Raw genomic sequence first — 24112 nt, 5'->3', positions numbered from 1 at the left:
AAAGTAAACAAACAATTTTTCATGTGTGAATTCAAGATTTTCCAATCCGGACGATTTTCGTAGTGTGACACAAAAAAGGAAGGAAACTGGAAAGTAGATAAATATATTTGCACGTTTGTTCAAGTAATATTACACGATAGTTGATTTATGATTACGGTTAGTATGTTTTTGATTTTCTAGAGTTAAAAGTATTCTGTTTGTTTCTAAGAATTTTAAAACGTCTCTAAATAAGGGTGGATGTGCAACATCTATATTTGCAGCCCTCATACGATTACATTTGGCTTGGTAAAACTTGTAGCTCATATTTAGAAGCCGAATAAATATTCACCTAACAATGAACAAATGTATTTGAAGTTATTGATTTGTTATAGTTAGAATATGAGAAGGACACTATGTTTCATTGAAATCAAATGAGCCCAATTGTGTGTGTATGTATTAATTTCTATTGTTTCTTTTCCTCTAGATTCTCAATAACTATGTCAAGTTTTACTGATTCAGCTCTGGAAAAAAAGCTAGCTGAACTGAATAATTCTCAGCAAAGTATACAGACCTTATCCTTATGGCTTATTCATCATCGAAAACATCATAAAACTATTGTTCAAGTTTGGTTACGTGAATTAAAAAAAGGTACTTCGGTTATGCCTTTTCTTTTGAACCAATTTATCTGAAATTGGGTCAAACATTCGTGTGTTGATCGCCAGATCTAATTAGGGTTGCTATTTTGTCCACTTTTTTGTTACAGCAGAAGAAAATGAAAATTCAAATTTTCCATTTGTGCATACAATTATTATGATCATGTAGTAGCATTATTACGTAATTTAATTATGTAATTCAAAAAGAAATTCCTTTAAATTAATCATAACATGATTGTATTTTAAACATAATCTAGTAAAAACAACAAAATAAAATGTTATTTACATTTTATTGCAACAACTTTTAAGTAATTTTTTGCAGTGAAAGTAATCAACTTTAACCAGGGTTGGCCGAATTGGACCAAATTGGTTTTTTTGAAAAAACCCATTTAAAAAAACCCATTATTTAGCCCACTTTTGGTTTTCTTAAATTTTCTGAGAAGTTTTTAAAAAAATTAATTAATTTAAATACTTTTACAATTTAAACTTCTTTTTTATTTGTTCTTCACCACAGACAATGAACATAAAAAATGAATTCTGAACTTTAATAGTATTTCGTAACTCTTAATGGCATGAAAAAAAATACTTCAAAGATTTTAAATAAATATATTTAACTTTTTCCTTTAACTGGTCAATAAATAAATCAAATTATCTTGACCAAGTCCTGTCACGTCTGATTTTCTCAATATTTGTAGATTGTACAGAGGAAACTAATCTAGTTAAAAGGCTTTCATGTGAATTATTTTCTGCTAACCAACACGTCACAAATCTCGAATAAACACAAGGTATATTTTTTAGAAATAAACACATTTTACAAACGTTCGACAGAAAACAGAACAGGTACAGTATTTTCATTATCTTACGAAAAGTTTAATATTTCTTACTCTGTACACAGAAATAGAACAACGGGCAATATAAAATTCAAAGAAATGTCTTAAGCTGGAATTCAGTTAAAAGGGATTTAAACTACTTGAGGTTCTACAGTAGTTTTGCATAACAAAATGAAATACAATAAAGTAAAATGCAAAAAAAAAAAAAAAATAGTAATTAAAAACGAAAAATAGATTTTATCACTCGAAAAGTAACTTTGCCTTAACTGTTGGTAATAATAAAAATTAAAAAATCTAAAACTTCACCATTCTTGGGTTTTTTCGTCTTGCATACTTTTCTTCAGAAAATGCTGAATTTTAACTAGTTTTCCAGCTTTTTTTTTACCCGAAGACAATTTTTGCACTTTGTCTATATACTTATGCTACAATATGCTACAAGTACCCCACATTTTCCCTAAAAAAAGACAAAAAAACCCACATTTCTTTTAAAAAACCCAACTTTAGTTGTTTTTTTTTTTGGGTTTTATTTAAAAAACCCTGGGTCCATGGGCTTTTTTAAAAAAACCCGGGTTTTTGCCAACCCTGACTTTAACAAAATGAAATAAGTTGTTAAATGTAACTTGCATTATCACATTGCTATTAGTTCAAAAAGCAAGGATTATTTTTATCATGGTAAAAATATTAAAAATTAAATAAATGTTTTAAAATATACTAATACCTGAAAGAAATTCCTTTGGTACAATTTTCTCCTCTGCTTTTCGACCAATTTGCTTCATTTTTTTCTTGTTCAGTAGCTATTGCCGACTTTTAGGGAAGCAATATTTTTTTTTTGTGAACAGATGCTAATTATGGAAGAGATTAATTAACTTATATATTTTCTTTCTAAATGGTTGTTTCTACGGAAATGGATAGTCCAATTAATTTCAGTTTGATGCAAGGTTAAAGGTGAGAGTTCAGTAACCTAAATTCACCTGAAAAAATTTATAAACATTTTTTTTATTTAGCAAAACTCAGAATTTTAAAATTTGACTCTTTTATATTGTTTAGGCGAGCTATAAGTGGTGTGAAACATTCAGTTTTAATTAATTTTCAAAATTGCTCTTTCTATACAAAAAATTCATTTTAGTGCTTTGAGCTTGGTATGGTTAGGATGCTCAGAAAAAAATCTACTAAGACATTTTCCGGATTTTTATTTTTTTATTTTTATTTTTTATTTTTATTTTTTTTGGGATTTGGCATGGTACACAAGGCTGGCTCACACTTTCAGGCGCAAGTTGGCGCGGGTTGCCGTTGTTCAATTTACATGAAACATTTTTTACAATTGTTTCGACCTAAAAAGCAGAATATTAGAAGGGGAGTGACTTGAAAAATTGACTTTCTTTTTTTGGGGGGGACACCCTAATGTATATCATTACACCCTAATGTATGACCTATTTCAAACAAATCTAAAGAAGTTCTTCTGCCCTTATATAGAAGTTGGGTAAGACCCCATTTGGAGTATGCTGTTCAGTTTTGGTCTCCTTATCTTAAGAAAGACATTAATGTATTGGAAAGGGTTCAAAGGCGGGCTACAAGGCTAATAAGTGGACTTTCCCACTTAGATTATGATTCCAGGCTTAGAAGGCTTAAAATGTACAGTCTTGAGCAAAGAAGAGACAGAGGGGACATGATTCAGCTGTTTAAATTTATTAAAACGAAAAATGTTACGAGGCTGAAGTTAAGCACTGAAAACAGGACAAGGGGTCATTGTTTTAAGCTATTTAAATCTCATGCTAACATGGATATTAGGAAAAATTATTATTTTAGCAGGGTAGTGGAACCTTGGAACAGCTTACCGGAAGAGGTGGTAATGAGCAAGGGAGTAGACAGTTTTAAGAGGGCCATTGATCTTCACTGGGGATTGTAAATTGACTAGGGCCAGTCTAGCTGGGCCCAGAGCCTGTTGCTGGTCGTCACTTTTGTATTTGTATATGTTATGTGTTTGAAGCTTGTATAAGTGAAAATATTCTGTCATAAAGTAGTCAGATATTTCTTTCAATCAAGGGAAGCAATGATCAATAGAAGAATTCACTGAATTACATTTATTGTTTCCACTTATAAACATGTTAAAACATTTTTGTTTTCCAAAGTGATTTATTTACCCGAGTGTAACTTAAGGGTCATTATCTGCATGTAACTCTTGTAAGGAGGGAAAAAATCCTATGATCCTATTATAAAAATGAAATATTTGTCACATACATTCTTGAATCTATGTTAATGAATATTAATCTTTATTGTTATAATTTTTTTTATAGCAAAAGAAAATAGAAAACTGACATTTATGTATTTAGCTAATGATGTCATTCAGAACAGTAAGAAAAAGGGTCCAGAATTTTCAAAGGAATTCAGTACTGTCCTTAGTGAGGCTTTTGCTCATGTATATGAATGGTATGTTTTTTCTTCTAAATTTAGCTTATTTTAAAGATAAATATTTATACATTGATTATCTGTGAGTTGAAAATGCAGATTGTATTAATAATAAAATAGTTAGCCTCTTTCATATATAAAGGCGAAAAGATTGATTTAAATTCATGCAGTACACCGACAGCCCGGTAAGGTGATCCAGAGACTGCTCTGGATGGCATAATTGGGCCGTCAGCATGTTGAACCTAGTTCTGCCTTAGCCCTGGCTTAAAGATGGTAACTTAATGCTTAGTGCACAAACTTTGGCTTCCATTGATGAGTTGAACTGCACCATTGCTGCGTACTCTCAATGGTGTGCTAAATTTACTTTAGCCACCAGTTTTGAGCACTATCAGCTTCGATGAGATGACGTCTGTCTCCAGCTTGGTTATTCTCTATTCCAGACTGACAATTCCATAACAAGGACAAAACTGCCATTTCTGAATGGCATAACCAGGCTGTCAGTATATTGCATGTAGTTCTCATAGGGTTGGTCCTTTTACCGGCTAAACAGTATTTTTGCTGGGACGGGGAAAAAACTTGGTAAAAATGGCAAAAAATGTGCTAAAAAAGCAGTATAATTTTGTACCTAATGCAATTGAGACTTAAATCGTAATTTTTACTAGAAATTTCACTAAAATTAATTTGATAATTAGACAAATTTTAAACAATTTTGGAACAAAAACTGAAAATAAATTGGGAACAACGTTTCAAAGCTGAATTTTGCTGTGCAATTTTGGAAAAAATAAATGGTGTTGAAAATTTGATTGAATTTGGTGAGAGTCAACTATTTTATAAAATTAATTTCATTATTAAAGTTAACCATAGTTCAATATGAGTTAAACTATTTTTAAGCTCATAGTACTAATTACATTCTAATTATAGTTTTTTGTCAAATTTCTATTATCCTGATTGCAATGCAAATCTGGCATTTCTTCTCTGTTGAAAGTTAAAGTAACATAAAAATTTGTTTCTAGTTAAGGTAATGAAGCTAAAATGCATCTTCTATGGAAGGGAGGGGGGGGGGATAATAACAGCAGGGCTCATAGTCCTCCTATATTTTCTCACTAACTCCTATATTATTTCCGTCAGATGTTAAATGCTACCCAAAAATACAAAAACTTTTGATCCTTTTTTTCTTCTTTCTCCACTGCTCTGTGCACTCTTACATCTTTAATGTTGGCATACATATTAAGCTTCTGTTTAATTATTTTTTTGAAATATACAAAATATAGATGATTTTACTTTTTACTTTTAACTCGTTTTCTATTATTTTTTTTTTCTTTTGATGGGTTTACTTTGTAGTTTTAATAGTATGTCATGTTCACTTTGAGTGTACAGCTGTAAAGATTTTGAAAGCTTTTAATTTTGACACATATAATCTTACCTGTGACTCAACTGAACCGTGGTAGCTCAAAAGATTGTTTTTGAAAATGCCATTTACAGATTTTTGTACCAATTCAACTTTGAATACTTCGAATGTTTGAAATCTTGTAGCTTGCTGAAAAATGTTATCTCAATGAACAAAGTGGCATTTTGTAAGATTTCGTCTGCTTTTTTTTTCAAATATGTACTTATTTTGTGTGTAGATTTTCCAAGAATTTCAGAAATCAATCTTAATCTCGGAATTTTTTTTTTTTTTGACTCATTTTTTTGTATTGCGATATTACAAATTGGACAGGATAATGGATAGTTCTATGCTACACTTGGGCTCTTCAAACACCCCCTTTCGTTTGGCAGATAAGGTCAATTTCACCTATTTTACATATGTTATGCACACTTTAACTGTAAGTTATGAATAATACCGTTACAGTGAGCGCCGAGTAATTGAATCAGTCACTTTAATGAATCAATTCCTCAAAAACAAAACAAAATCCAGTTTTAACATAAAAAAAATTGCTGAATATTTAACATGCTGCTTAAATGAATCAAGTATATGAGACTAACTTTAAAAACATTAAAAAATTGCTGAATTTTTGAATCAAACATGCCACTTAAATGAATCAAGCATATGAGACTGACCATTTCTCTCTCTGTCTCCCTGCTGACTTTAAAAACATTTAAAAATTGCTGAATTTTTGAATCAAACATGCTGCTTAAATGAATCAAGCATATGAGACTGACCATTTCGCTCTCTGTCTCCCGCAAACGTGATGCATTAGCTCTGTCTTATTTTCTTTGGCTTCATTTAATAAAATTAGTTTTTTCCCCCTGTAAATAGTAAATTGAAGGGGAGGCAGAGTGTTGCACACTTTTAGTGACGGTTTTCTCAAGAAAAGTCCAACAAAACCACCGAGACGGAGAGAGACATGGAGTCAGCCAGACTTCTGTGCTCTCAGTTTTTTCATTGTTAGTGTTAGCATTGAAGCAATGAGGTACCAACGCCGAGGATTAAGGTTAGATTTATGACATTGAAAAAAGAAATTCCAAATTAATTAATACCTAGTTTTAGCAATCAATAAGAGATACATTTTTCGAAGCACGAAAGTTAAAATCAGAATTTTGTAATTGCTTTTTCATACTGTTTTGGGATAAAATTCTTTAAATAATCAGCAAATGGATATTTTGAGTGAGTAATATACTTCTAATGATATCTCGTTTGACTACAAATTTAATTAAGTCCTCTTAAATTGTGTGTAGAATTCAAAGAAAAATGTAGAAAAAAAACTCCATAATTTTGCGTAATTGAATCAAAATTGTTTTAAACAAACATTTTATATAAGCGGCTGTGGGTATGAAAATTCATTTGCTCTCACATCTGTGGCTCTTCACATTGCTATGACTTCATGCATTATAGAATTGTATTGATAATAGCGCTGTTTTTTTTTTTTTTTTTTTTTTTGTACAGTGCTTCAAACATACTAGATCCTATACTTTTTCGAAAATTCCTATACGTTTTTCTACCAAACTCCTATATTTTTCCTTTCAAACTTCTATATATTTTGCTACCAAACTCCTATATTTTTCCTTTTAAACTCCTACATATTTTTCCCCACTTACTATGAACCCTGTAACACACCTAACATGCATATAAAATACTATATTTCTACTTGCAATATGTGTTAAACAGAAGTTTCTGGGGTCCATTCCCCAATTCTCCTTTGCTATGCCCCCGGTTATGAGTGTTGCTTAATAGTTAAAACCTTTAAACCAAAACCATTGAGATTTTATTCTTTTTTCCCTCCCCTTTGTTCTTTCATAGTATTCTCATAAAAAGCATTTTACTAAGAGAATACAAACTTAACATTTAGTTTCCTGTTTCAACAATACATTGACTATTCCAAGTTAAAAAAATATTTTAAAGTAAAAATTTTGTAATATCCCTGTAAAAGAAGCTCACTATTTTTGCCACTTTATACAAAAAGTTCTTTTACCAGAATGGTTTGTTGGGGTTTCCTCCAAGGGTTTTCCCACCTTTGGAAAAAAGTTCCAATCCTAAGTTCTCTTAACGTGCTTCAGCGATCTTCTCCCACTATCACAGCAGAGATGCTGATGTACTTTTCCCATTAGACAAATTACTGGAGCATGTGATCCTTCTTCTTATTAAATTGATTCTCTCATACCTCAAAACATTTTGAACCATCTCCTAGCTGTGTTAAAGGGAAGAACAGCATCCCAAACTTTTCATTTTAAGTGTAGTTTTTGGTTTTGATCATGAAACTTGTATGTTAATGATACATTTATATTTTACAGCGTTTCTGATCCTAAAACAAAAAGTGGACTGGATAGAATCATAAAGGTTTGGGCTGATCGCAACATTTATGATGGTACAGTAATTTCCTCACTTAGAGCTTCTATGCAGGACAAAAAATCACCTTCGTCAAAACCAAAAGTCATTGAAACTAAGAGTGCAAAAAAAAGAAAGTCAGAAAAAAAAGTTAAATCGTTTGGTATGTTTATTCACAATGATTGCTTACAAATTTTAATGAAATATTTAAAAAGAGAGAAGTTGAATGATTCTTTAAAAGTGTATGAAATGCATTTTAAACTTAAGACATGCTTGCAATTAAATGTGTGCGCTGAATTTCTTTTATTTCTTAATTGTATCAAAAGAAGTATTGATTTTGTGAAAAATTTTGAATTTTGTTACTTAAGCCATTTAAATATTGTGGTTCAGTCTGCCATAAATCCAGCCTCCTCTCCTCAAAAATCTAATCTCCTCTTTTTTTCCTTAGTTCAAATTTTTGCCGATTCTGTCAGTATTTATTTAAAATGTTAAACTTCTCTATAGTAAAACTAGGATGTAACGATCTCTTGGCTATAGCAAATGTTTTAAATGATTCCAACTGAAGCCCTATGAGGTTAACATATTTTCAAACCCTTGTAACAATTACCAAATGTTAGATAATCGGCTACAGTGGTCCAAAAATTTATAAAATTTCAACTTTTTCATAGCATTTGTCCCAGCTTTATTCCTTACCAGTTTTTCAATAGATTTCGTAATCCATCTCACAAATTGTTCCTCTAATAATATTATGAAATTCACACTAAGCTTGGCTAAATTTGACAAGCAAAAAGTTTTTCTGTAGTGGATTAAGTTAAATTTATTCTGAAATTTGAAAGCAGTTAGAGCCTATGCTCGATTTGTAAGGAATTTTTCATTTCTATATTCACTGTGGCCATCTGACAGAATTGTAATTCTGAGGCAGCTGTGAGGGAGAAAATCAATGAACTATTCGTAAAATCCAAAAGCTTGCTATCAACAATACCATATTTCTCACCAAATTTTTGTTTAAATATCCAGTTCCAGATCTGCGTACCCTCAGTGTGTGTGGGGGGGGGGGGCATGTCCTTAAGGGACCAAATGTGGTTATTGCCATTACGACAGCATTTTATTCAATTTGTAATGCTATCACAATCTTAAGTCTTTGTAGTTTTAATGATACATAAGGTTATAAAAGGTATGCAAAAAATAAGACTGCACCGTTGAATTCAGCGCCTTCAATTAAAAAACTACAATGCATCAATTTTTGTTTTCCTGGAAAAAAGATTGTCCCCATCCTTCATTAGTAAGGGTTACTTTTATTTTTTTTGGTCATATTTACTCTATCAGATTGCAATAACCTGGGAAGAATATGCATAGCATATGAGTATAATTTGTTATTTGATTAATAAGTAAATTATTTATTTAACAATGTTTAAAAAACTTATTTTTCTAGCCCTATTAGACTTTTTTTTTTTCCTTTTTTTTTTATTTTTTTGGAATAAAAGGTGCACACTTTTAATCCTTAAAATCAAAGTAAATAAATAAATAATCAATGCAAGTTTTTTATGCTTAGGGATAATTCTACTTTAATTTTATAGATGCAGAACCTGCTCCAAAGAAAAAGCCTGTGGTAAAAGATGACACAGAAATAAGTTCCACCTCTCCATCAACCACACCACCTGATGTAAGCTCTCTTTTGTAGGATTTTTTTCTGATGCAAACTGTTTTCCTTTTTTTAACCAACAAAAAAAACGGAGGAGGTTCTCAAATCATCCCGTATATATACATATATTTTTTATGTATGACCATGCATAACTGTTTACAGAACAGTCTGATTTTGATAATTCTTTTTTTTATTGGAAGTTGGTCCCATATAAATTTGGAAAAAAATTCCTACCCTAAGTGTGGGAAAAGGGGGGTGATTCGTTGTTCACTCACAGATTCTTTATATATGACCACACATAACTTTTTACTGAATAGTCCGATTTTGAATACTCTTTTTTTATTGGAAAGGGTATAGCCTGAAGTTGTTCCCATATAAATTTGAGGGGGAAAATCTTACCTTAAGAGTGAGAAAAGGGGGCTGATTAGTTGTTCACTGAAAGATTGTTTGATGCTGAGTTAGGTATTACAAAAAAAAAAAAAAAAAAAAACCTCAATGAATGAGCTTCAGACCTGTATGTCTCTCGTGCATATTGCGGTGGGCAGGTAAACGGCAGTATCCGCAGAAATGAGTTTTTGAGATATTTGAAGAAATGTGTGTTGGATTCAGTACTAACAATAGAAAAATGTTGGAGTTAGATATTTTTTTCAGCCGAAACCAAATAAGTTAATTTGTACAACAAAGCTAACCTACAATAGATGACAAACAGCAAAAAATATATATCTTACAGTTACTGCCCTTTACCTGCCCACGGCAGTGTAGACCTCTCAATTTCTGGTATTTGTGATTATGATTAGTTTCTTAGTGCCAATCGTTTAAAATTTTTTATACTCAGGATTTGTATGAAAAAATAGGGTGAAGTTTAGTGATGGTGACAATACTATTTTTGAAATAAATACATTTACACCAAAAAGAGAATGAAATAAAAATTTTTAAATAAAAAAAATAGAACTGACTTAAAAACTGCAGCTGGAAATTTGCTCTAAAAGAGTAAAAAATAATTTCATTCTTTTGAACAACCTTTATAGTACTTTTTTGAACATAGTTTTTGGAGTCGGTGCAAAAACAGTAGATAAAATCATATTTAAACATAATTCAATTACAAATGTAAATTTTAATTGACATATGTTCTTCAGTAGAATTCGCATACAACATTTTTAACCACATGTTTGTGTATCGATATAATTGTTTCGTTCAAATTTTGACTGATTTTATGAAAAATGTAAATAAGAAATGGCGACACATCATTTTTCCCTATCATTTTTTGCACCAACTTCAAAAATTATGTTCAAAAAGTCCTATAGATGTTGATTAAAGAATGAATTTATTTTTTAGTTTTTAGAGCAATTTCCAGTTGCAGTTTTTGAAGTTTGTTCTATTTTTTTATTTAAAATTTTTTATTTCATTCTTTTTAGTGTAAATGTATTTATTTCAAAAATAATATTGTCACCATCACTAAACTTCACCCTATTTTTCATACAAATCCTGAATATAATTTTTTGTATTTTTTCTTCTCTCCCCCCCCCCCCCCCCCCCCCGCCCCTTTCTGCTATTTTTTTTTTTGCTTTTTTTTTCGTTGCCATCTTGGATTTTCTGTCATGGTGTAAAAATGAAAGTTAATGGGAATAAGTATACTCTTTGTAAGTAAATATAATGTTGAAGAATATTTTTCAACTGCTGTATCAGTTTCGTCCAGTTGTATGATTCACTCTTTCTTGTCTGTCTTTAATTTTTTTTCAAAAGCAGAATATCTTTTGTAAGGTTAAAGAAATTTTTGAAGTCAGAACTGTTTTAATATTTCCTAAAAGTTCAATCCCACCAAAAACATTCTGTAAAAAACTAGCCAAGTCTCGATGGAGCTATTTGTTTATCTCTAAAAAGTAATGAAATCTAGACAAAGTCATGACAAGTCTAAGGTTCCTTACTGCGATTTCTTTATTATTATAGTTAATGTTGTGTGACTTGGCCGTTAAAGATTCTTTATACGTTAGTGGGTACAAGTCGATTTTGTTTACACATTTTCCAAGTGGCAATTTTCCATCGTCAATGGGTAGCGGTTCTGGCGACAGATTGGTGCAATGGTGTCATGGAGCACCTGGTTTTGTACCCTTGTGTATCCTTTAACGGCCAAGTCACACAACATTAACTATAATAATAAAGAAATTGCAGTAAGGAACCTTAGACTTGTCATGACTTTGTCTAGATTTCATTACTTTTTAGAGATAAACAAATAGCTCCATCGAGACTTGGCTAGTTTTTTTCAGAATGTTTTTGGTGGGATTTCACTTCTTTTTGTAGAAACATTTAATTTGTGTAATGTTCGAGTAGACTGAAGTTAGGCTAGATTAAATTAGAAGATGTCTCCCACTACGCTGGACTTTTGCAATGACAGTCGATTTTTTGATGTACCAATAGTAGAAGGGGGCTTTACCATATCTGTAATACAGCTGAGGGTTCTTCATTAGATACTTCAGATTTTCGATTTTTGACATCAAATGAAGCGGCCCACCAAGTTGAATATTTTTTGTACTGCGGTATTTCAATCTCTAATAGTTTGGTTGGGCTCTTGTGATTTCTAATCAGGGTCACTCCAGATCTTCGATTATCCTAGTTTTTATAGTTTTCCCTTTATGTAGTCATCAAACCCTAACTCTGTACCAAATTTCATCTCTCTGAGTTTATGGGAAGTACTAGTTCCATTTTGATGATCATGAGTGAGTGAGTGAGTGAGTGTCATAAATGCGAAACTTTGCTTTCGCTTAACTTCGGAACTAAATGACCTACAGACTTGAAATTTCGGATTTTAAGCATGTGATTATAGCTTACTGGATGACGAAAATTTCTGCGTTCTGGTCTCATCAGAAGGTTCTCAAATAGGGGCCTGAAAATGCGGCGAAATGGTTCCAGTAAATGATGGTACGGCAGTGTTTGCTTTGCACTCGACTTGGCGGGGGCACTGCCGTGCCCCCAGATTTTTTCATATTGAACTGCAAAAAATGTTCTCCTTTGTACAGAGCAAAGTAAAGAGCTGCTACCACTCTCAGGTCAACTAAGTAAAAGGAATGGCAATTACAAAATCATCTGTCAATGGCGATTGGTCATTTCTTTACCCATCTCTGAAATCAAGATGCAGTCTTTATGAGCTAACCAGTTCCACTTCTACCAAAAGTCAAGGCTAGAGGGCTGAGGGACATATAGGAGAGAATTTTGGGGAGGGGGAAGGCGGTAAAAAGGCTAAAAAATTTTAATACTGGAAAAGTATACTGCCGTGTTAAGCACAAAAGTTGGATCTACACCTTTTATTAACATTGAGTTATGGTCATCTGGTGGCTCTTTGTCACATATTTCACCTAAATAAAATGTTTCGTGTTCATTTGTCAATGGGAAATATTAAAAAAAAAAAAAAATACAGTGAAACCTGTGTAAGTTGACCACTTGCAGTGCATTAGCTTAGTGGTCATTTTTAACAAGTGGTGAACTTACAAAGGTTGATTTATATGATAAGGGCTAATTCTGTGCATGAAAAAAGCGGTCAACTTGGACAGGTGGTCAACTTCACAGGTTTTACTGTACTGAAAAAGGTGCATCTGAATCAAATATCGGTTATCAAAAGTGGGCTGTCTGGTATATTGCGTGCAGTTCTGTCTTAGCCCTGGCTTAGGGGGCGGTAGCTTACTGCTAAATGCCCAAGCTTTGCCTTCAATTCACAAGTCGAACTGCACAATGCTGCAGACACTCGCTGGTAAGGTAAATTTACTTTATGTACCAGTTTGTTGGCACTCTCAGCTTCAACGAGATGACATCTGCCTCCAGTTCAGTTATTCACTAATCCAGACTGACGAGTTCTAACTAAAACAAAACTACAGTCTGTGGATTGGAAATCCGGGCTGTCTGGTATATTGCATACCTTAGCCCTGGCTTGGTGGTGGTAACTTGCTGATAAACTACTGTATTACTTTAAAAAATAAATTTTATATACTAAACTTTATGAATTGTATGTTCTCACTTTATTAAACTCGTTCATTTAATAAAGACAAAATAAATATGAACCTCAAAATAACTTGGAACATGTTCACACTCTTTGATACTTTCCATTTAACCTAGTTTCTTAAAGAATATTTATTCTTTAAAATCCATTCATCTCTTCTTTAGGTTTTTTCTTAAGGTTTCTACTTTTTTATAAAATACAACGAAAAAGGTTGAACACAAAATTTTTTTTTGTGTTAGAAGAATTTTGTGTCAACAGATTTGTATTAAATTACACGTACTCTGGACTTCTATTTCTATTTGTGTTAACCAATTTTTCATGCTAAGCTTTTTCATTTAAAAAGTATTTCACTGTAATAGTAATTCAAAAAACTCTCATAGGCAGTTACTATTATTTATGAAAGAAATTGCAACATTTTTAAAGTAAATGACTAGCTCTGCTTCAATTATTTAGGCTGATGTTTTGATAAAGACTTTACTAGACTTGGAAAATTGTCCTTCTGCTGATGCTGTTGTACGTGAAAAAATTGCTAGTCTGCCTCCAGAAGTTTCTGATGCCTCATTGTTAGAAAAAGTTCAAAGTAAGTTGTTGAAAAACTAAACAATTTATGTCTTTTCCTATAAAAGATGTAGAAATAATGAGTTGTTTTGTGTGTGAAATCTTTACAATATAATTTTGGCTGAATTATTATTTTGTCTGAAGTTTGGAACGCCTTTTACAGTGAAATTAATTATTGCATTAAAAAAAGTTATTTATTTATTGGTCATTCATGCCTGTGTGGCATTCTCTTTGTTATCTTCTTAGCTAATTTTAGTTTTGTTATCTTCTTAATCCTGAATGCAAATAGGAAGGGTTTATAAGTTAAAAGTGTGTGTCTGTGGTGCTGTAACGCCTAAATCGATTTAAAAGATTATCATTATTTTTCTTGTTTGAAAAGCTATGGTCTCCGCCCCCTGCCACTCACCAACTTCTGGAGATTGCTTCTCAATCTTATTTGGTTCCCGAAGCTTTAAAGTATGTGTTACAATGAATTTAATTAAAATACATGTTATGATTCGAACAAAATAAGATACTAGTTCCCCTTCCTGTAGAAAATTGTTTCAGTAAAGAGCTCATTAAATTTCATAAAATATTAAAATTCTACTTAAACCTGAAAATCAAAAGAACTTGAAGAAAATTATGTGTAACAAAATATTTTTAAAGAAGCGCTTCAAAGAGCGCTCCTCCTCCAAGGTCTAAACTAGTACCAAATTTCACGGCTTAAGGGCCTTCTGAACATAGTCAAATGGCCAATTTGTACATTTGAAGAGTGGCTTTCAAATTTGTGGCTGCTAGTAATATTTAACTCCTTAGCTCTGGTCTTGAATTGAGTCAAGCATAAGATTTTTGCCGCAGTGGAAACCCCTATATTTGCTATTCTAACTAATTGAGAAAATTGGAACAAGCTTAATCTGATGCAGATAAAATAGCTCTTTCGAAAGACATAGGATGTTAAGGGGTATGGGAAAACTTCCCTTCCTTAAACAGGCAGATAAATTGAGATGTATACTTCATGTTAATCAAATAAGCATGAAAACAGCAATTCTTGGTTTATAATTTTCTTTCCTTTTCCATACTTACCCATGTTATGTGAAAGAAAAAATATTTAAATTTTGTGGCCTGTGATATTCATCTCAATATAAGGTGTGGCTTCAAGGTAAAAAACGTTGGAAAGTGTAATTTAGTATGAGTTCTTGTTTCATTGTGAATTCATAGCTTTCATTTGTTTTTTTTCATGAGTACTTTAATTAAAGAAGCTTTATAAAAGAGCTGTTTGAGAATTTTTGAATGTTGTTGTAATACTGATTAAATTAATTCATTTGATTTACAGCTAGGGAAGCTGGAGAAAAATTATCCAAACAAGTTGAAGAAGCGTGCACTATGTTAGCAGAATACAATAATCGCTTAACAGAAGAACTTGAAGAAAGAAAAGAAGTTTCCAAAATGTTGGGAGATTTCACTCGATTTCAACGAGAACAAGTTACAAAATCAGAGCAAAAAATTGAGGTTTATAATAATTTTATTAATAGTAAAAATTACTTCTTTATTATGATAAGAATTTCTTATAATTTTTAGAAAATTCAAACTTACTGTTTGATACATGAATCATTCCACTTTCATTTGTACATTTGATTTTCCAAGAGTCTTAACTTTTTCTTTTGAATTATCACTAAAATTGCATAATGAAGCAGTATAAAGTTTAAAGGTAAGTAAGTTTGTGTTAACACATGTTATTTATTTGTATAATATATTTTTTTTTAAACTTGAGACTGTAAAGCCGTTGGAAGATACAGATATAGTGAACTGTAACCTCTGGTTTGGGACAAAATGCTGCGATTAATTGACCTATAAAAACAAACAAAGAATGCTCCTAATCACTGTAAAAATGAAGAGCCAAAAGAAAGCTCCTGGCCCCTAGTTTTAATGGCTTGCCTTTGTCAGGTTCATACTGCTTGTAGGGGAACCCTTAACTTGGATCTTGGAGAGGGAAATTCTTAAACTACGGAATAAAACTCTGAATTTTACCAAATGCTGAAATAAGAGCATGAACATGTACCTGCATCCAAAAGAAATGACGCATTAGGCCCCCTTAAGAAAAAATACTGTTGCAATCAGTAGTATACATAGACTTGGGTCCCCAAGAAAAATTGCCACAATGGGACACAATTTTTTAAGGGTAAATAAAAGAATACAGAATCTCTTATTCATGTATGAAAGTATTTTTATCATACCCTTCCGTATTGAATAAGTGTTAGTGATAAAAAATTTTAGTTGGACCAGGCAAAATATTTTTTTCTATAGCTGTGGCCGCCTTGACTGAGATGCTAAAACATAGGAGGGAAATGAAATCTGAATTCAGGTTGCTATTTCAATATCAAATAAAATGTGTTTTGAGATTTTACAATGATCCCAAAAAAAAAAAAAAAAAAGGAAGAACAACTTATTCATCTGTGACTTGTACAGGGGCAGGGGGCGGGCAACTGCCTCCTCACTTTCAAAAGTACAGGGGCCTTGCCCCCTCACCTTTCAGAGTTAAAAATTAATGATTGATTGAAAAATGATTTTTTTATACGACAGATTTATTTCTCAAAAGTAAAAACTAAAAATTGCAAGTAAATGAACGTATCTCATCTTATTTCACAAGAATAGAACTTCAAAATGAAAGAAAAAAAACCTACGGTGGCCATCCGTCACAATTTTTGATGCCACCATATTTCACATTTTCAGAAGTTTTTAAATCAGTTATACAAAAAGCCAGTAATGCCCAATCTTACAAAAAAAAAAAAAAAAAAACTTCAGGGGCCAGGCTCTCTTACCCTTACACTTTTTTGACCCCCCCCCCCTCATTGTTTTGGTGCACCAGCCGCTTGTGAACTTATTAAATTCAGTTATTATGCTCACATAAAATCATTAAATTATTCTGTTGTTTTCTGTTTAGAACTACAGGTATAATGAATGTAAAATGTACAATATTTTTTTCCTCAAAGTAATCATTTCAGTTAAAGTTCGAAAATATTGCTAAAAAAGTCCTATGCTTTTCTTTGTCGACTGAAATTTGGTCACTCAATCTTTACAGGAATTCAAAGAAATACTGAAACGAGTATCACAGGTTCGAAATGATTTGAAATCTCACTTACAAAATCTTCCTGATTTGACACTTTTGCCAAGTGTAACTGGTGGTTTAGCGCCATTACCATCTGCTGGAGATCTATTTGGTTGATTTTTTACATAATACTAAGGTACGTATATTTTTAAATTTTGTGATAAGAATGTTTTTATTTTGAAGCATAATGGAAAGATTAAACATTCATAAGTAAATTTTCAGCTTGAAAGTGAAATTTGGGAGTAATCTTATGCAATTTTATAATCTTCACACATAATAATATAGGCAAAACTCACAATACATTAAAATTATGATGAAAATAAATGGAATATCCAATGATGATGAAATTAACGATTGTTGATGAAATCATCATGTTTTCAAAGGTAAGATGGTGAAACCATATTATCTTCATTGAAGAGGTGCATAATTAGTTTTGTCATTAATTATACAACCCTCAGTCCAGGGTAGTATATGAAACTGTATCAAGAAGTATTTGTATAAGATGTACCGGAAAAAGTAATGTAAAGATATAATGAAATTATAAAGTACTCTCCCCCCCACACACAAAGATTCAGAAATTCAAAAATATAATGAACAAATGTAAGCTTTTGTCCAAATAATGCATACACCAAAAATGCTTCCAAAAAAAGAAATAATGCAAACTTAAAATTAGTTTTTAAAAAGTTCTGATTCATCTTAGTCCTGTATAAATATTTTTTTAACAATATATGCAAAGAAAATCGAATGCTGCTCACTTCTCCAGTTTTAACGATGTTCTTGAAAAGATACATTGTAAACTGAAAACTATTAAAGTTGTTACTTGTAGTTTGAAATTATTTCACTTAAAAATCTCCAACAATCATATTAGATTTTTTTTTTTTTTTAAATTTCAGTTTTTTTGGTTTTGATGAAATGTTTGCAACTGAGAATCAAAGCATAATTTGAGCGATAATTATTATCCTTAAATACAAGTAAAAGAGAAAAAAAAAATCATTTGCAATTATTTCATTATCAGAAAATATTACCGATCAGCATATTTGAGCCTGAGTAAATTCTTTTGAGAAAGTTTGGGATCCATTTTATACCATTCATCTTCAACAGTAGATGTTAGCTGTATTGATGAAGTAAAATGTCTCCCATTTGCATAAACTTATCTTGCTAAGTCCCCCAATAAGATCTCGATTGGTTTGAGATCTGGCTGGCCTGAGATCTGACTTAGCTGGCTGTTTCAAAGCTTCACTGTTTACCTGGAACCAATTTTTTGTACTGTAACTTGAATGGATTGATGCATTGTCTTGCTGATATTTCTAATTTTTTCAGCAATAAACTCAGCATTTGATAAGAGATGCTTGCAAGGACATTTTGATATGTTTGTAAATTCATTTTATCTGGAACAAACGCAACTGAGCAAATTGCACGCATTGGAAGCAAAGCACCCCCCAAGTTATGACAAAGCCCCCAACTAATTGGCACTTTTAAAATATTTCTTTTAAATTTCATATATCATGCCAATAGTACTTTCCATCTGGTTCATCCAAATTCCACTTCTTTTCATCAGAAAAAACTATTTGTATCCATTGGTTATCCTAGGTCAGCGTTTCTTAAGTTGTGTTTAAGCTCTCTCAGGGGTTCCATGAGACTTGCATGTTTTCATTTCACATCTTTCAAATTTGACACTTAAAAAATCAATATAATCACTTTCCCAAAATTAAAAATAAATTTACTTTTACTTTCATATACTAATCTGAGCTTTATTACTCATCAGAGTTAGCCACTCTAGGAATAATTTTATTTGTCGCCTGAAATTGTGCCTTTAAGATTCAACTTCGAAATTTTTCGAAGATCAGTCATAAAGCACCTCTTTCTCACTTTTAAACACTTCAATTTCGAAAAAAATCCGAAAGAAGCTACTGACCCCCTAATATCACCAAAGAAGTTTAAAAGTGACTTCAATGTTGAAAAACTTATGGAAGGTCACCCCAAATTCCCTTTCCTGCATCATTACCAAATATTGCCAAAAATTAAGATTTTTGATGTAAATTTCAAATATTCTACTATTAATACTAGCCATTCTCCCAGTTTCTATGGCAGCAGTTAAAGGCACAGTTTTAACATTTAACGAGTAAGGACTAATTTAAGTCAACATAACATACAGTGACATCAAAGTCTCTAATTTATAAATAACTTGAAAAATTGTTGTAAAATAAGTAACATTTTAGTTTCTAAGTTTTAAAAACTTCTTCTTTGCAGATTTTAGTGAACTATTAACACTAATGTAGGCAAAACACATCAGTATATTTATTTTCCTAATTAAGAAAATATTTTAATCATATAACTCTTACATAAATTCTGAGATTATTTATCCCTTTTAAAAATACTCAGAATCGCAAATTAGCATAGGCGGCTCGTACCAGGGGTCAAGGGGAGCAAATGCCCTCTCACTTTCAAGAGTAAAGGGACTTTGCCTCTCCACTTTTCTAAGTTCAAAACTAAGGGTCGAATGGAAAATGATAGTGATGATCTATTCACATTTTAAAAGAAAGAACTGACTTAATGGGTGTTAGTTTTATGCTTTTTTCATGTTATTATTCCGTAAACATTAAAATGGAACTTTGATTTTGTAGGTGGGAATCTTTTCTGTGGCCATCTGGTCCCGCTTTTTGAGTCCGTTTCTCAAATTTTTGGAAGGTCAATTCATTAATAATGACATAAAAATTCAATTGCCCAATTTTTGAAGAAAAATTTAGCTTTAAGGGTGTGTCGTCCACCTAACCTACTCCCCCCCCACACTTCCTTTGACCCCCCACTCTTTTGGGGCATTAACCGCCTATGCAAATTGGAGTGTTTTGCTGTTTTATAATAATAAATAAAAATTAGCAGTTAGCAATAATTACTATGGTCTAAAATGAAGGCTATTTAATTATAAATTTAACGACAAATAGTTAATGTGATAGTCTCTTTGAGAAAAGAACCTGGGCTTCCTCTCAAACAGAACCTTGGCTACGCCTCTGCAAACTATTGACAAAAAACTAAGGGTTCCACGAAAAAAGTGAGCATTTAAAAGGTTTCCACTGATCAAAGATATTAAGAAACACTGTCCTAGGTCATGACTTTCTGGCTAAAGTTCAAATGCTCTATTTTGTGCCTATTCAACAACTGAGGCTTAGTTGATTTTGCTTCATAAATAAAACTTTCACACCTTGTAATTGTATTATGTATTGTCTTTTGACAAACGTTTAAGCCTGTCGTCTGAATAAGATTCCAGGTTGAGTACTTTCCACTTGATGTAAGTTTGCAATCTCTTATTTCATCACTTGAGGACAAAGCTCTAGGTCTTCCACAGGTGTTTTTATAATAATTTTCTTTCAATCTTAAAAAATATTGATTACTGTTCAATCTTCCTATTTTTTTCGCAATAGTACAGCTACTCATCCCTGTTGAAGAAAAAGCTTCAGTCTGCCCTTTTTCATAATCAGTTAACGTCTTATTTTTCGACATCTTCACAAAGAGCACCAAAACTTCGAAAAAATAATTGAAAAAATTACAAGTTAAAAGGGTTTTCACATTCTTATTAATTGCTGTGATATTTATTCCAGTATATGTACATTTAGTCTTTAAGAAATATTTGTGGCCTTAAAGTTGTTACTCAGGCTGAAATACTAACTTTGAATATACCATCTTTTTTTCTGGTAGCTGCATACTTCACAAAACCTGTCTATTGCGTTATTTCTTACAAATGAATATTAATAATTAATAATTCAATAATATTAAAATCCTTTCAATTTCATTTTCCTGTTTTCTCAAAAGTTTTTCACTGGCCTTAAAGCTTTTACTCAGGCTGTAATGTTGTACAAAAGACCTGAAAATTCAAATTTTTAAATAGTTGCCAATGGCCGGTAGGCACTTTTAGTTTAGCAGCCACTTTTATTAACTATTAGTAGGTACTTTATCTAAAGCTATTTTTTATGAAACAAATTGTACTGTAAAAGTTAAACTGTGGTGGAAAATATTGGCATATGATGTCTAACTGCAATTTCTTTCATTCCCCCCCCCCCAACTCAGACATGTGATTTTTCAGTATTTTTACTGAATTATGTATTTTTTGAGAGAGCAAAATACTGTGTGTAGAAAAGAAGAAGAGTCATTGGAAGCTAAATTCAACATGTTCCAGTTAATTTCAAGCTCTAGTTAATATAGTCTGCTTTACACATACTAAAATACATGGGAAGGCTTTCAGGTGTAGTAAAATATACTCAGGACCTGATTACTGCACAGGCCAACTTGGCATGGGCCTAGGTCCCCATCTTCCTAAGGGGCCTCGAATTTTTAAAAACTTATGCATAGTATTAAAAAATCATGTATTTTTGTGAAAATAATGAAAATTCCTCTTTTAAATAAATGTCAAACATTATTTTTCGTTGACTTACAAGTGATAGAATAGAGAGGGGGGGCCACCAAAGCAATGTGGGCCTTGGGCTTCACTTTTAGTTAGTCGGGCCCTGAATATACTAAGAGTGTTGTGTTTGTTCACAAAGCCATGTAATTTCAGTAGTTTTCATCCTGTTTGGGTCACATGTCTGCCAACTGCGTCCAAACTTTCGTATATGCCCATGAGTTTATGCCTGTTAGCTCTTGAGGATGTGCAGTGGAAGCAAGGGCAAATCCAGCTTCTAGTTTTGGAGGGTATTATTATCAGGTTGATCATTAGTGATGTTTAGACTATTTTACCTTTTTGACAATTTTTAAGTATCAGTTTTTGCATTTGATCCCACAATTGAAGACCCATGAACGTTTTTAAGGTGAAACTAATGTCACTTAAAAATCAACTAGTGTTTGGAATTCAAATGAAAATAACTAGTTTTGGATTATTAAGTCAGGGGAGTCCATCTTCTGCTAAGGATGATGGTTCCCCCCCCCCCAACCTAAACGAGATTTCAAACCTTCTACAATTATATCGTCTCCTAAAAATTTCAATAGCAAAGTCTGTGCCATGAACATATCCTTGTGAGCAACTCTTACTAAGAAACGAGCTGATGTGTGCCTCACATGACTTCCTTTTACTCCAATTTAATGTCATTTTCCCATCATTGATAATTTTAAGGTGATTCAATAGTTTACTCTCTAAATATCATCAACAATGGCCAAATTAAAACCAGATTTTAAAAAAAATCGCCAAATTTGTCGCCAAGTTGGCGAAAAACTTGGCGATCAAAAGACTGGCGACATATCGCCAAGTGTCCGCCAAATTGTAACACCACTTGAGTTTACATTGAAATTAACAATGATTTCCCCCCAAAAAGGGGCAAAAGACCCCCTTAGAAGCCCCAAATGCAACCAAAAGGGGGAGGTGCACAACTAGACCCCACTAGAAGTCTACATACCAAACTTCAACTTTCTTGGACATACCGTTCTTGAGTTATGCGACATACATACGTACATTCAGATGTCACGAAAAACTCGTAACTAACTCAGGAATGGTCAAAATGGGTATTTTGCGTGTCTATACGTTCTTAGGCACTTATCCACGTGTGGTCAAGTCGAGGAAAAAACTTAACATTCACTCGGGGGTGAGCAAAATGGAAATTAAGGTCGATTTTTGAGGGAAATTTTTTTCGCGAATACAATACTTTCTTTTTTGTAAAAGGGAGTAAAAATGATAAAATTGCAGTGAAAATATATTCTTTTCAGATTGTTGGAAGATAAGCAAGTCCTATTTTTCTTCTAACTAAATCTTCGAGTTTCGTACTGTTTCCTATTATTGATAGTAAATATTCAGTTCTGAGACAACTAGCTCCCCACCTTTTTTATGCTGCAGACTTCTGATCTGTATCATTGATTCATTTTTCAAATTATGCTGGTTGATTTTTAAAAACTTCAGTAATAACTTTAAAAGGTTATTGGGCATATCACACCCTGGCAAAGAAAGTGACACAACTCAAAAAAAAAAAAAAAAAAAAAGAAAGAAAGAAAAACAGTGGAGAAATTCAAAGTTTTACTCAAAGTAGTTTTAAGTGATTTAATCTCAAATATTACAATACGCAGAAACAATTACTAATGTGACGTTTACTGGTCAGTTTGTTGTGTAAATTAATAATGCATACTTAAAGCTCTAAAATTTTACTTATAAATTATGAAATTTTAATGATGTGTCACTATCGATGATATTGTTTTTATGCCTACATGCACCAGTTACGGCAGCTAACTTTGTGCAAGTTTTGTGATAAGAAAGAACACTGAATTTAGGCTTTAAATCAATAGCTAGTCCTTCCTGTCCTTGAAGATAGGCATATGTTACAAACAAAAAATAAAATTTTTAATTTGTGACATTTGCTCTTCTTTTAGGGACTTGTTCATTTGTACCAAAAATTCAGTTTTCAATTTTTTTTTTTTTTTAACACTTGTACCTTTTGCTTGTGGTAAAAGTGTTAATCTAATAAAATCTCTATTTTATTTTTTTTCTCATAAAATTAGTTAAATATTTATTTTTATTTATTTAGGTTTGATTCTGCCACATTTGAGAAAACCTGAAGTTTTTCTAAAAGCAAAGGAAATTAGGAAAAATTGAAAATTAAGAAAGATGGTACTATTGCAAAGAATACTTGTTGAGTTCATATTCTTTCTTACTTATTTTATTATCACTAGACCTATGTTGTACAGAAACTGATTTTCTTTGTTCATCTCTATGAAAATATTTTTTATTTTAAGATTGTTCTTATTTTATTTATGAAAAACATTTATTAGATAAAATATTGTTTTTTAATTCAAAAGTTTTGGATTCTTTCAAAACATTTTTTGATAAAAATCATTGTTTCCATACTTAAAATTGGAAAATGATGTGGTCTTTAGAAGAATTTGAAATTATTCAAAAAGATTTTCTAGACCTTTTCAATGACATGTGTTCATGTGTTGCAGTACAGCAACTTTTATTTGGGATTCAGAAAATTGGAAAACCAGAAAGCCAGGGCAAATTTGCTTGCTTTTCCACCGATTAAAAAACAAATGAGAATTTTTTTCCCCTTTACTAAGAATATCTTTAAAAAATATATGTACAGTCGGACCTCAATATAAGGTCATCCCTCGGGACTTTGAGAATGTGACCTTATAAGCGGAGTGACCTTACAACTGGTTTATAAACTTTTATCAAAAAAACAAATATAATGTTTTCAAAACAATATCACTTGATGAAGTTGTGATGTTTTCATCAAGTT

General features: G+C 31.9%; 1 protein-coding gene across 2 annotated transcripts; it reads left to right on the top strand.

Moving 5' to 3' along the window:
• Positions 1-3: 3 nt before the first annotated feature.
• On the top strand, positions 4-24112 carry LOC129223355 (regulation of nuclear pre-mRNA domain-containing protein 1B-like). 2 transcript variants are annotated; one of them, XM_054857929.1, is made up of 9 exons: positions 4-156; positions 464-627; positions 3793-3889; positions 7598-7794; positions 9209-9294; positions 13715-13841; positions 15132-15307; positions 16878-17040; positions 23402-24112. In XM_054857929.1, the coding sequence occupies exons 2-8, from the start codon at positions 477-479 to the stop codon at positions 17019-17021; spliced, it is 978 nt and encodes a 325-aa protein (XP_054713904.1). In that variant the 5' UTR covers positions 4-156; positions 464-476; the 3' UTR covers positions 17022-17040; positions 23402-24112. The 2 variants fall into 2 exon arrangements, with proteins under 2 accessions (XP_054713904.1, XP_054713903.1); XM_054857928.1 differs by having other exon boundaries at positions 5-156; positions 3757-3889; positions 23402-24111.

This window comes from Uloborus diversus, chromosome 5, assembly GCF_026930045.1.
Source record: "Uloborus diversus isolate 005 chromosome 5, Udiv.v.3.1, whole genome shotgun sequence".
Taxonomy (NCBI): domain Eukaryota; kingdom Metazoa; phylum Arthropoda; class Arachnida; order Araneae; family Uloboridae; genus Uloborus; species Uloborus diversus.
The sequence above is the reverse complement of the archived record's forward strand: the minus strand, read 5'-3'. Positions and strand labels throughout refer to the sequence as shown.

Excerpts from the sequence above, each read along its gene's own strand:
- LOC129223355 (XM_054857928.1), top strand. The coding sequence starts at position 477 with ATGTCAAGTTTTACTGATTCAGCTCTGGAAAAAAAGCTAGCTGAACTG. Across the intron at positions 628-3,756 it reads GTTACGTGAATTAAAAAAAG|CAAAAGAAAATAGAAAACTG; the intron begins GTACTTCGGTTA and ends TTTTTTTTATAG. Across the intron at positions 15,308-16,877 it reads AATCAGAGCAAAAAATTGAG|GAATTCAAAGAAATACTGAA; the intron begins GTTTATAATAAT and ends CAATCTTTACAG.